Below are 14,125 nucleotides of genomic sequence, written 5' to 3'. Positions count from 1 at the left end.
TTCCATTGGTCTATGTATCTGTTTTGGTGCTAGTACCATGCTGTTTTGGTCACTGTAGACTTGTAGTATAATTTGAAGTCAGGTAGTGTGATGCCTCTAGCTTTTTTTTTGCTTAGTATTGTCTTGGCTATGCTGACCCTTTTTTGGTTCCATATGAAATTTAAGGTGGTTTTTTCCAGTTCTGTGAAGAAAGTCAATGGTAGCTTGATGGGGATAGCATTGAATCTGTAGATTACTTTGGGCACTATGGCCATTTTCATGTTATTGATTCTTCCTAACCATGAGCATGGAATGTTTTTCCATCTGTTTGTGTCCTCTCTTATTTCCTTGAGCAGTGGTTTGTCGTTCTCCTTGAAGAGGTCCTTCACATCCCTTGTTAGTTGTATTCCTAGGTATTTAATTCTCTTTGTAGCAATTGTCAATGGGAGTTCACAATTTTGAGACAGAGTCTTACCCTTTCACCCAGGCTGGAGTGCAATAGTGCAGTCTCAGCTCACTGCAACCTCCACCTCCCAGGTTCAAGCGATTCTCCTGCCTCAGCCTCCCGAGTAGCTGGGATTACAGGCATGTGTCACCACTCCCAGCTAATTTTTTGTATTTTTAGTAGTGATGAGGTTTCACCGTGTGAACCAGGATGGTCTGGATCTCCTGGCCTCGTGATCCGCCCTCCTCGGCCTCCCAAAGTGCTGAGATTATAGGTGTGAACCACAGCGCCCAGCTCCTTTGTGAATTTTTTTATTTCCAATAGTAAAAGTAATATACAACCTCCTTAGAGTAAGTCAAACAGTACAAAGATATAAAAGCAAAAAGACAAAAAAACAACTTTTTATCACTCTATTGAATGTGCCTGTCATTCTCCTAGATATGAATTCTTCCATACCTTTTCCCATACTCATAAAAACATATAGGGTTTGATGGGGTGAAACATAAATGATTATTTTAATTAAAATGTCATGGTCCTTAAACTCCTTACAAAGTTTTCACCAACAGGTAATTAAACAACCCAAATCAGTTTTTAATGATAAGGAAGTCTATTGGTTCATATAACTGGAAGTCTGAATAGGACAGATTTCAGGCTTAATTTGTCTTCCTCTGGTTCTCATGGCTCTGCTCTCTTGACTTTTCTTAAAGAATTGAATTACTTAAAGAATTCTTCACTGACAGTTATTTTTCTTAAATGCATCAAAACTAGTATTTTATTATCTTCTGACTTTGCTTATAGCTGTTGAAGCTCCCTGTCAGTTTATTAGATAGTTGTAGTTGATCTCTATTTTCCCTTGCAGCTTTTTAACTTCCTGCTTCTGCATTTTCACAGCAGTTTAAGTACATCATTCACACTTCTTAATCTCTCATAATTTCTCTTTGTCTCACTCTTCTATATCATAATTTTTTCAGCTCTATCTTCTACTTCATTAGCTTTAAGAAATTTATTATCAATATTATTTTTGATTGGCAAATTATAATTGTATACATTTATAGGGTATAGCATGATGTTTTGATATACATGTACAATATATAAAGATTAACATTGCCTTGCCTATAATTTTTTATGGTGAGATATTTGAAATTTAGCCTCAGTTGTTTCAAAATATACATTATTGTTGACTGTAGTCACCCTCCTGTGCAATAGACCTCAAAACCTATTCCTCCTGTCTATCTGAAATTTTGTACCCTATGATCAACAACTCCTATTCCCTCTCTCCCCAACCCCCCGACCCCTAGCTTCTGGTAAACATCAGTCTACTCTCCACTTCTAGGAATTCAACTTTATTAGATTCCACATATGAGATAATGCAGTATTTGTCTCTCTGTGCCTGGCTTATTTAACTAAGTGTAATGTCTTCCAGTATTCCATTTTGTGTATATATACCACATTTTCTTTATTCATTTGTTAATAGACACGTTGTTTCTATGTCTTGACTACTGTAAATAATGCTTCAATGAACATGGGAGTGGAGATATCTCTTTTACATACTGATTTCAGTTCCTTTGGATGTATGCCAGAAGTGAGATTACTAGATGATATAATAGTTGTATTTGTGGGTTTTTTTGAGGAACCTCCATATTCTTTTCCATAGAGCTATATTAATTTATATTCCTACCAACAATGTACTGATGTGTTTTTTCTTTTTTGACTTGAGGTCTTGCTATGTTGCCCAGCTGGTCTCAAACTCCTGGGCTCAGGATCCTCCCATCTCAGCCTCCCGAGTAGCTGGGATTACTGGCACATGCTCACCATGTCTGGCAATAACATACTAATTTACATTCCTTTTCTCCACATCTTTTCCAATACTTGTTATCTTTCATCTTTTTTGCAAAACACATTCTAACAAGTGTAAAGTAATATCTCATTGTGGTTCATTAATCTTTTTCAATTATAATTTAATCTGTTGACTTTCATTGCGTTTATAATTTCAATGACTAGAAGTTCTGTTTATCCCTTTTTCTTCCCAGATTTGCATAATTAATGTTGAATTTATTCCATTTCCATTTGCAGAAAGTCTGAAATATTTTCTATTAACATCGCATAGAGATGTTTCTTTTTTCTGCCTGCCTGGTTTTGTTCTTTTCTCATGGTTTTCTTTTGTAGTTTTTTAAAATTAATAGACTTTGTTTAGAAGAGCTTTAGATGTATAGACTAATTGATAATTGAGCACACATATACCCCCACAATCCCAGTTTTCTCTGTTATTAACAACTCATATTAGCATTGTACATTTTTTAAAACTGAGGCCATTTTGTTAACATTAACTAAAGATAAGTCCATAGTTGCTTTAAGGTTCACTCTTTCTATTGTGCAGCTCTGTGCATTCTGAAAAATGCATAATGTTATGTATTCACCATCAAGTATCATACGGAATAGTTCCGTGGCACTAAAACTCCCCTGTACCCCACCTACTCAAACCCGCTACCCCAAACACTGAATTCTTGGCAGCCATTGATCCTTTTCACTTATTTCTATGCTCTCTATTCTGTTGTTGATCTTTTTGTCAGTTCCTTCATCAGTACCATGCTGTCTTGATTACTGTAACTGTATACTAAGTCTTGAAGTTGGGTAGTATGTCTTTTGACTTTGTTCTTCAGTATTGTCTTGGCTATTCTGGGTCTTTTTCTTTCCAAATAAACTTTAGAATCAGTTTGTTGATACCCACAAAATAGCTTGCTGGGACTCTGATTGGCATTGCATTGAGTGTGTAGATCAAGTTGGGAAGAATTAGCATCTCAACAATATTGAGTCTTCCTGTCCATTGACATAGTATCGGGCTCTCTCTCTTTTTTTTTTTTTTCTGAGAGGCAGAGTCTTGCTCTGTTGCCCAGGCTGGAGTGCAATGGCACGATCTCGGCTCACTGCAACCTCCGCCTCCCGGGTTCAAGTGATTTTTCTGCCTCAGCCTTCTGAGTAGCTGGGATTGCAGGCATGTGCCACCATGCCTGGCTAATTTTTTTGTATCTTTAGTACAGACGGGGTTTCACCATGTTGGCTAGGCTGGTCTTGAACTCTTGACCTTATGATCTGCCCGCCTTGGCCTCCCAACGTGTTGGAATTACAGGCGTGAGCCACTGTGCCTGGCCGGTATATCGCTTTATTTAGCTCTTCTTTGATTTCTGTTATCAGTGTTTTGTGGTTTGCCTTGTATAGATCTTGTACATATTTTTGTAGATTTCTACCTAATTATTTTTTTCTTATTTTTTTTCTTTTAGTGTGAATGTAAATGATATTGTGTTTTTTATTCCCAACTCCAGTTGCTTGTTGCTGGTGTATAGGAAAGCAGTTGACTATTGTATGTTAATATTGTATCCTGACACTTGGCTATAATCACTTATTATAGGAGGGGCTTTTTTTTTTGGCAGTTCTTTAGGATTTCTGCATGGACTATCATGTCATCTGTGAACAAGGACAGTTTTATTTCTTCTTTTCCAATATGTACGTGTTTTCTTTCCCTTTCTTGTTGTGTTACATTAGTTTGGACTTCCAGTGTGGTGTTGAGTAGGAGTAATGAGGGAATAGCATCTTTGTCTTGCTTCTGATTTTAGTGAGAAAGCCTCTAGTTTCTCGCCATTAAGTGTGATCTTAGCTGTAGGATTTTTGTAGATGTTCCTCATTAAGTTGAGGAAGTTACCCTCTGTTCCTGGTTTGCTATGATTTTTTTAAATATTAAATATGGATTGATATTGGATTTTATCAAATATGTTTTCCATGCCTATTGGTGTGATCATTTGAGTTTTATTCCTTAGCCTGTTGATGTGATGAATCACACTAAATAATTCTTGAATGTTCAACCAGCCTTATATACTGGGGAGCAAATCCATCTGGTCATGGTTGTAATTCTTTGTTTATATTGTTGGATTAGCTTTACTAATATTTTGTTGAAGATTTTTACATCTATCTTCCTGAGAGATACTGGTATATAGTTTCCATTTCTTGTAATGCCTTTTTTGGTTTTAGTATTAGGGTAATGTTGGCCTCATAGAATGAGTAAAGAATTGTTCATTTCTGTAAGAGATTTTAGAGAATTGGTATCATTTTGTCCATAAATGTTTGGTAGTATTCACCCTGAAACTGTCTGGTCCTGGTCCTTTCTTTTGGGGGAGTTTATTAATTATTGATATAATATATAATTTCTGTAATAGATATAGGTCTATTCAGGTTACCTATTTCTCCTTGTATGAGTTTTGGTACTTAGTATCTTTCAAGGAATTGGCCTGTTTCATCTAAGTTTTTAAATTTGTGGGTATAGATTTATTAACACTATTCCATTATTATCCTTTTGCTTTTATTTTTTAAGATGGAATCTTTCCATCACCGAGGCTGAAGTACAGTGGTGTGATCATAGCTCACAGCAGCCTTGAACTTCTGGGCTCAAGTGATCCTCTCACCTCAGGCTCCCAAGTAGCTGGGCCTATAGTCACCACCATGCCTGGCTAATTGTGTGTGTGTGTGTGTATGTAGAGATAGGGTCTCACTTTGCTGCCTAGGCTAGTCTCAAACTCCTGGCTTCAAGTGATCCTCCCATCTCAGCCTCCCAAAGTCCTGAGATTACAGGCATTGGCCACCATGCCTGGCCATCATTATCCTTTTAATGTCCATAGATAATTAATGATGACCCATCTTTCATTTCTTTTTTTTTTTTTTTTTTGAGACTAACTCTTGTTCTGTCGCCAGGCTGGAGTGCAATGGCACGATCTCGGCTCACTGCAATCTCTGCCTCCCAGATTCAAACAATTCTCCTGCCTCAGCCTCCTCAGTATGTGGGACTAGAGGTGTCCACCACCATGCCCAGCTAATTTTTGTATTTTTAGTAGAGATGGGGTTTCACCGTGTTGGCCAGGATGGTCTCGATCTCCTGACCTTGTGATCCACCCACCTCAGCTTCCCAAAGTGTTGTGATTACAGGCATGAGCCACTGCGCCCCTGCCTCATCTTTCATTTCAGATACTAGTATTCTGTGTCTTTTCTCTGTTTTTTTCTTGGTTTGCCTGGCTAGAGGTTTATTAGTTTTATTGATCCTTTTGAAGAACCAGCTTTTGGCTTCATTGATTTTTTTTTTCTCTGTTGATTTCTTGTTATCAGTTTTCTTGATTTCTGCTCTAATATTTTTCTTCTGGTTGTTTTAGGTTTACATTACTCTTCTTTCTCTAGCTTTCTAAGGTGGATGCCTAGATTATGGATTTTAGATCTTTCTTCTTTTCTAGTAAGTTCATCCAATGTTATAAATTTCCCTCTTAGCACTGATTTCTCTGTATCCCACAAATTTTTGTTAAGCTGTATTTTCATTTCATTAAAGTTTAAATAAATTTTCTCTTGAGACTCCTTCGTCCCATGAATTCTTTATAAATGTGTTATTTAATCTCCAAATATTTGGGGATTTTACAGCTATTTTTATGTTATTGATTACTGCCTTAATTCCATTGTGGTCTGAGAGCATAAGTCAAGGTGTGTTTTATGGCCCAAAATGTGGTCCTTGTTGGTGAATGCTTCATATGAGCTTGAGAAGAATGTTATCCTGCTGTTGTTGGACTATTTCTCAAAATTCAATTAGACATAGTTGATTGATGGTGCTTTTCAGTTCAACTATATACTTACTGATTTTTTGCCTCCTGGATCTGTCAATTACTGACTGATAGAGGGTTTGTTGCGGTCTCTGACTATAGTAGTGATTTTCTGTTTCTTCTTGTGGCTCTATCAGTTTTTGCCTCATGTATTTTGATACATTGTTGTTAGGTGTATACACATAAGGATTGTTATGTCTTTGTGGAAAGTTGACCCATTCATCATAGGTAATGTCCCTCTTTATCCCTGAAGATATTCCTTATTCTTAAGTCGTCATTCTCTGACATTAATGTAGCTACTCCAGATTTCTTTTGATTAGTGTTAACATGGTATATCTTTCTCCATCCATTTACTTTAAATCTATCTGTGTCTTTGTATTTAAAGTTGGTTACTTGTGGACAGCATGTGGTTAATCTTGTTTTGTCATCTACTCTGGCAGTTCTTTTATTGGCATATTTAGGCCATTCACAATGTACTTACTGATATTGTTGGATTAATATCACCATGTTTATAACTCTATTCGTCATACTTGTTCTTTTTTCTTTTTTTTACATCTACCCCCCTTTTTCTGCCTTCTCTGGCTTTTACTGAACATTTTATATAATTCTACTTTCTCTCTTCTCAACATATAAATTATACTTCTTTTTTAAAATTTTTGTGGTTGAAATGGAATTTATCCCTGGGATGCAAGGATGGTTCAGCATACTCAAATCAATCAGTAGAAGGATATGATACATCATATGAACAGAATGAAAGACAAAAACCATATGATCATTTCAATTGATGCTGAAAAAATATTTGATAAAATTCAACATCTCTTCATAATAAAAACCCTCAAAAAACTAGGTATAGAAGAAACATATCTCAACATAATAAAAGCCATAGACTACAGACCTACAGCTAGTATCTTCTGAATGAGGAAAAACTGAAAGCCTTTCAGAAGATCTGGACCATGACAAAGATGCCCACTTTCACCACTGTTATTCAGCCTAGTACTGGAAGTCCTAGCTAGAGCAATCAGATAAGAGAAAGAAATAAAGGGCCTTCAATTTGGAAAAGGAAGAAGTCAAATTCTCTTTCTTTGCAAATGATATGATCTTATATTTGGAAAAACCTAGACTATTAGAACTGATAAATACAGTGAAGTTGCAGGATACAAAATCAACATACAAAATCAATAGGATTTCTGTATGCCAACACTGAAGAATCTGAAAAAGACATTTAAAAAGTGATCTCATACTTTACAATAGCCACAAGTAAAATTAAATACCTAAGAATTAACCGAAGAAATGAAAGATCTCTATAAAGAAAACTATAAAACATTGATGAAAGAAATTGAAGAGGACACCAAAAATGGAAAGCTATTTCCATGTTCATGGATTGGAAAAATCAATATTGTTAAAATGTCTATACTACCCAAAGCAATCTACAGATTCTGTGCAATTCCTATCAAAATACCAATGGCATTCTTCCCAGAAATAGAAAAAACAATTTTAAAATGTATATGGAATCACAAAAGAACCAGAATAGCTGAAAAATGTCCTAAGCAAAACAAAACAAAACTGGAGGAATCACATGACCTAACTTCAAATTATACTACAGAGATATAAAAACCAAAATGTCATGGTGCTTGGATGAAAACAGACACATAGACCAAAGTAACAGAATAGAGAACCTAGAAACAAATCTGTACACTTACAGCGAACTCAGTTTTGACAGAGGTGCCAAGAACATAAACTGAGGAAAAAACAATCTCTTCAATAAATGGTCCTAGGAAAACTGGATGTCCATATGCAGGAGAATGAAACTAGACCTCTATCTCTCACCATATACAAAAATCAAATTAAAATGTATTAGAGACTTAAATCTAAGGCCTCAAACTCTGCAACTACTACAAGGAAACATTAGGAAAACTCTAGGACATTGGTCTGGGCAAAGATTTCTTAAGTAATATTTTATAAGCATAGACAATTGAAGCAAAAATGAACAAATGGGATCACATCAAGTTAAAAAGCTTCTCCTCAACAAAGGAAACAGTTAACAACATGAAGAGCCAACCGAAGAATGGGAGAAAATATTTGCGAACTATCCATCTGACAAGAGATTAATAACCAGAATATTTAAGGAGCTCACACAACTATACAGGAAAAAAATCTAATAATCTAATTTAAAAGTAGGCAAAAGATTTAAATAGATATTTCTCAAAAGAAGACATACAAATAGCAAACAGGCCCATGAAAAGGTGCTCAACATCACCGATCATCAAAATTATAATGAGATCATCTCTCCCCAGTTAAAATGGCTTATATCCAAAAGACAGGCCAGAATGTGGAGAAAAGGGAACCCTCATACACTGTTGGTGGGAATGTAGATTAGTACAACCACCATGGAGAACAGTTTGGAGGTTCCTTAAAAAAATAAAAATAGAGCTACCATATAGTCCAGCAATCCCACTGCTGGGTATATACCCAAAAGAAAGAAAATAAGTATATCAAAGAGATACCTGCACTCCCATGTTTGTTGAAGCACTGTTCACAATAGCCAAAATTTGGAAGTAACCCAAGTGTCCATCAACAGATGAATGGATAAAGAAAATGTGGTGCTTATATACAATGGAATACTATTCAGCCGTAAAGTCTGGCATGGTGGTGTATGCCTGTAATCCCAGCTACTCGGGAGGCTGAGGCGGGAGAAACGTTTGAACCCAAGAGGCAGAGGTTGCAGTGAGCTGAGATTGTGCCACTGCACTCCAGCCTGGGCAAAAGAGTGAGACCCTGTCTCAGGTATGGATGGGACAAGTTCGTAGATAGATAGATACATAGATAGAGATTTTTAAATTAAACTTCCATAGTCTTAAAAATCATTTTTGACAATTTCATTAAGCCTGACAGCCACTACCAATAACTGCTTTTTAACTTTGTTTTACTGAAATCTTTTCTTGGTTTTACTACGTTGCTTGTTTTCTGATTTAATGGTTATGGTTTTTTTTTTTTTTTTTTTTTTAGGATATCCTTAAGTAATTCTTTGAGAATGTTTTGAGTCCTTGGATATCTGAAAATAGCTTTAATTATTTTAAAATTTTATTTTAGAGATGAGGTTTCAATATATTGCCCAGACTGGAATACAGTGACTATTCACAGGTACTTTCATAGCACACTACAGCCTTTAAATCCTAGCCTCAAGTAATCCTCCCACCTCAGCCTCCAGAGTAGCTAGGACTACCAGTGCATGCTACTACACCTGGCAAATGGCTTTTTGGTTTCACGTCAGTAAATATAATCTTTTTACTTGGGAACATTGACTACATGGCTCCATTATTTTTTTCCATCTAATGTTATATGTAAGAATTCTGATGCTAATCCCAATTCTTGTTACTTTGCAGTTCTGTACTACTTCTCTTTGATAGAAGATTTTACTTTTTAAATCCTTTAGAAAACTTGCCATTTTAGTCTTTTTTCATTTATCCTCCTTCACATCTATTAGATCCTTTCTGTCTAAAGATTTTCATCTTTTAAAACGGGAATTTTCCTTCTTTTGTGTGTTTTTGTTTTTCTTTCAAATGGAGTCTCACTCTTTTGCCCAAGCTAAAGTACAGTAGCATGATCGCGGTTCACTGAAACCTCCACCTCCAGGTTCAAGCAGTTCTCCTGCCTCAGCCTCCCAAGTAGCTGGGATTACAGGCGTGTGCCACCATGCCTGGCTAACTTTTTTATTTTTAGCAGAGATGAGGTTTTGCCTTGTTGGCCAGCCTGGTCTCAAACTCCTGACCTCAAGTGATCCACCCACCTCACAGCGTGAGCCACCATGCCCAGCCTATAGATTTTTTAAATTGTTACATCTCTTCTTCATTTCATTGGGATTTAAAGAAGAAAAATAATTATGTATATTTAGCCAGCCATTTGAAACCAGTTCTGTTGATCAATAACAGCACAGGAGTAGATAATTTTTTATATCATCACGTTAAAGCCACCAAGAAATATAAAATGGAGTGTTAAGAAAAAAACAAGTAGCCATTGAGTTAGGGTTTTTTTTCTAAGAGGCTCTAGTGTATAGTGTTCTAAATAGATTTTTTTTTTTTTAATTTTAGCAAACACTGTAAATACGGAAGATAAAACATAGGAAAAGAGAGGAAGAGAGGTTTGCAGACAGATCTACAGGGAAAAAACACTGAGACACTTTAATTTGCATAGGATGATAAAAAGATGTATTTATTAACTATTTGCATTTGTGACAAAATATCAGAATATGGATAATACCATTGTTAGGACCAATACCCTTGGATTTAAAAAATAGTGAACAAAATTTTCATCCATCTTATCATTTATGTTGGATGTGCTACATAGGTATCCATAAAGGTACCTACAAGTTCATGCTAAGTGAATCCTACAAAAAAGATGCTTAGATTCCAGAGAATGTCTCGTAAGTGCCAAAGAGGATAGGTGCACATTCTAAAGGAATACAAGAGAGAGCAAGAGGATGGGACAGGAGGATTCAGATGACATTTCAAAGGACTTAACCCATTTATACAGGAGGTTGCAATATTTTGAATTGCAAAATGAGACCTTGGTGATGACCTTGGGCAGTAGGATATAAATAAGTCCCACATGCTTAGTGTTCCAATAAAGGAACACAAGGCATAAATGAGTTAAACTGGCTCTTAAAGAATGGGTACAATTGGATGAGTACCTATTCAGGAGAATGGAACAGAAATAGAGGCAACACAGCATACTTATTAAAAATTACTCCAGTGGCAGATCACTGAGTTCAAATTTTGACCACGTCACTTATTTGCTGTATCACTTGGGTTTATTTTTTACTTATTTTTTTTAATGTGGTCTAGATGAAGTAATGCTGTGTCACTTTGGAAAAATGACTTCTCTGTGCCTCAGTTTTTGTTCTTTGTGTTTTTACTAAAATAAGAATAATAGAACCTACGTTTTAGAGTTGTTACAAGGAATAAATGAGTTCACGTAAAGCATTTAAGAAAATTTATGGCATCGACTATCATTGTTAGTTGCCATCGTTATCATCTTTATAGAAGGACATTTTGGAATTATAAATGAACAGATTGTATTCATTGGCTAGTAAATGAACTGGCCTACTTTGAATACACAATTCATATTGGGAAGTAGTAGAAGAATGTATTGAAGTCAGTTGGAGTCTACACACCATGGTGGTCTTGAATTCCAGGCTAAGACGTAGTTAATTATTATTCTTTTTTTGAAGAGGAAACAATTATATACAATGTCCTAAATTGCCTAAGTTTTAAGCCCAACATTTGAATTGTCCTCTGTGTTTCTGTCCATTCTACAGGGATTCTGAATGAAAGCACTATTTTAGGAAGATTTATTTCAGTAATATCCATAAGGCCTATATTTAGGTGATGGTGAGAGAAATGGGTATGGATGGGAAAGTTCCAGAAATGAATGGAATTGAACTAGATGATCTTTTGGTTCTTTTCTAGCCCAGACATCACTGTTGACTTTCTAACCTCTCTAGGTTAGCAAATCTTTATGTCATATGATCTACAATATATAATTTTTTATTTCCAGAATTTGTAATGTATGTTTTCCTCATGTATGCTTTTCTATAGGTTTTAGATGGAGCAGGATTAGATGTTGATTTCCATCTTGTCTCTCCAGAAGGCAAAACTTTAGTTTTTGAACAAAGAAAATCAGATGGCGTTCACACGTAAGTAATCTCTTTTAGTTGAGTTTCATTGCTGAATAATACCAGTGGGCTATCTGCAGGAGGTGTAAAGTTAGCATATTTGATACTAATTATCAGTATTAGATAATTCCATATGATTTTAAATAGTTCATTATAGTGGGCCATCTGATAAACGAAAAAGTCTTCCATTAACCTTTCTATTTTTGTTAAAGCATTTTATTTTGATCCTGGCTAAATTTTTTCTATGCTTTGGTTAGTAAATTAGTATTCCCCTAGTATTGCATGCAATCTATTGTGGCATTTTAAACCTGCATTCTGGCCAGCACAGGCTTTCTATTTTAACTTAAAGCTACTGTTCCAGATATGTGTCAATTTCTTAAGCTGCTAGCTATACCATTGTTGTCCAGTATATCTTTGTGTGTATGTAAATTTTTTTTCACTCAGACCTCATTCATTTTAGATAATTAGAAGGCCTGAAAGTAAAAGATCTGAACATAGGAAACTATTAAGAAAAGACTTATTATAACTCTTTGAGTTCAGAGTTCAGCAAAAGACCATATATTCTTCTTCTGACACCTCACTTCCCTCTTTTCATATCTTACCAGTATGTTCCCAGTTCCATTCAATTATCTTACTATAACATTTTCTTAAGTTAGTATTGTTATTGCGTTAAAACTAAACTATGAGTCTGTAGGAAGAACAAATATAGAGTATCTAGTATTTGCTATAAACAATTGTTGACATGTTATATACTTCTAAATTAATCTTTCCAACCTACTATGAGATAGAGTCTTTGATTCAACACTCCCATTTTATAGATAAGGAAGCTCAGAGAAGTCAAATAAGCCTGCAGGGATACACATACTGAGTGGACACAAGATGAACCAAAAATTCTTGCTTTTTACCATATGCTCAGGACATCCCTGGCATATAGCACTATTGTAAGAACTAGCTGTCATTGAAATTGTCTTTGTTAACCAAAGTGCCTAATACATAACTGACACTTGGTAAACGCTGAATACATGTATGAATGGATGAGAGGAAAAAAAGTGTCTCAACAGTAATTTTTTTTTATTCTTTTTTTTTTTAATCCAGTTTCTCAACAGTAACTTTTTCAGATATTCATTTAAAATGCATTTTTACAGCTGGGTGCGGTGGCTCATGCCTGTAATCCCAGCACTTTGGGAGGCCAAGGTGAATGGATAACCTGAGGTCAGGAGTTCTAGTCCAGCCTGGCCAATGTGGCAAAACCCTGTCTCTACTAAAAATACAAAAATAAGCCAGGCATGGTGGCACATGCCTGTAATCCCAGCTACTAGGGTGGCTGAGGCAGGAGGATAGCTTGAACCTCGGAGATAGAGGTTGCAGTGAGCCAAGATCATTCCACTGCAGTCCAGCCTGGGCAACAGAGCAAGACTCTGTCTCAAAAAAAAAAAAAAAAAAAAAAGCTTTTTTTTTTAAATTGCATTTTAGGTTTTGGGGTACATGTGAAAAACATGCAAGATTGTTGCCTAGGTGCATACGTGGCAGTGTGATTTGCTGCCTTCCTCCCCTTCACTTATATGTGGCATTTCTCCCCATGCTGTCTCTCCCCAACTCCCCACCCCCAGCTGTCCCCCCCACTCCCCCCCAACAGACCCCAGTGTGTAGGGCTCCCCTCCCTGTGTTCATGTGTTCCCATTGTTCAACACCCGTCTATGAGTGAGAACATGCGGTGTTTGATTTTGTGTTCTTGTGTCAGTTTGCTGAGAATGATGGTTTCCAGGTTCATCCATGTCCCTACAAAGGACGTGAACTCATCGTTTTTGATGGCTGCATAATATTCCATGGTGTATATGTGCCACATTTTCCCTGTCCAGTCTATCATCGATGGGCGTTTGGGTTGGTTCCAGGTCTTTGCTATTGTAAACTGTGCTGCAATGAACATTTGTGTGCATGTGTCCTTATAGTAGAACGATATATAATCCTTTGGATATATACCCAGTAATGGGATTGCTGGGTCAAATGGAATTTCTATTTCTACGTCCTTGAGGAATCACCACACTGTCTTCCACAATGGTTGAACTGATTTACACTCCCACCAACAGTGTAAAAGTGTTCCTATTTCTCCACATCCTCTCCAGCATCTGTTGTCTCCAGATTTTTTAATGATCACCGTTCTAACTGGCGGGAGATGGTATCTCAATGTAGTTTTGATTTGCATTTCTCTAATGACCAGTGATGATGAGCATTTTTTCATATGCTTGCCTCATGTATGTCTTCTTTTGTAAAGTATCTGTTCATATCCTTTGCCCACTTTTGAATGGGCTTGTTTGTTTTTTTCTTGTAAATCTGTTTTAGTTCGTTGTAAATTCTGGATATCAGCCCTTTGTCAGATGGGTAGGCTGCAAAAATTTTTTCCCA

General features: G+C 36.2%; 1 protein-coding gene across 1 annotated transcript in view; it reads left to right on the top strand.

The window, feature by feature from the left end:
- Positions 1-14,125, top strand: part of TMED5 (transmembrane p24 trafficking protein 5) — a 34,504-nt gene that overhangs the window by 7,381 nt on the left and 12,998 nt on the right. Inside the window, exon 2 of the mRNA XM_012460035.2 lies at positions 11,646-11,743. Coding sequence (XP_012315458.1) covers positions 11,646-11,743 — 98 coding nt within the window. The remainder of the gene's footprint in view (positions 1-11,645; positions 11,744-14,125) is intronic.

Source organism: Aotus nancymaae, unplaced genomic scaffold (genome assembly GCF_030222135.1).
Source record: "Aotus nancymaae isolate 86718 unplaced genomic scaffold, 86718_ANA_hifiasm-v0.15.2.pri h1tg000122l, whole genome shotgun sequence".
Lineage (NCBI taxonomy): Eukaryota > Metazoa > Chordata > Mammalia > Primates > Aotidae > Aotus > Aotus nancymaae.
The sequence above is the reverse complement of the archived record's forward strand: the minus strand, read 5'-3'. Positions and strand labels throughout refer to the sequence as shown.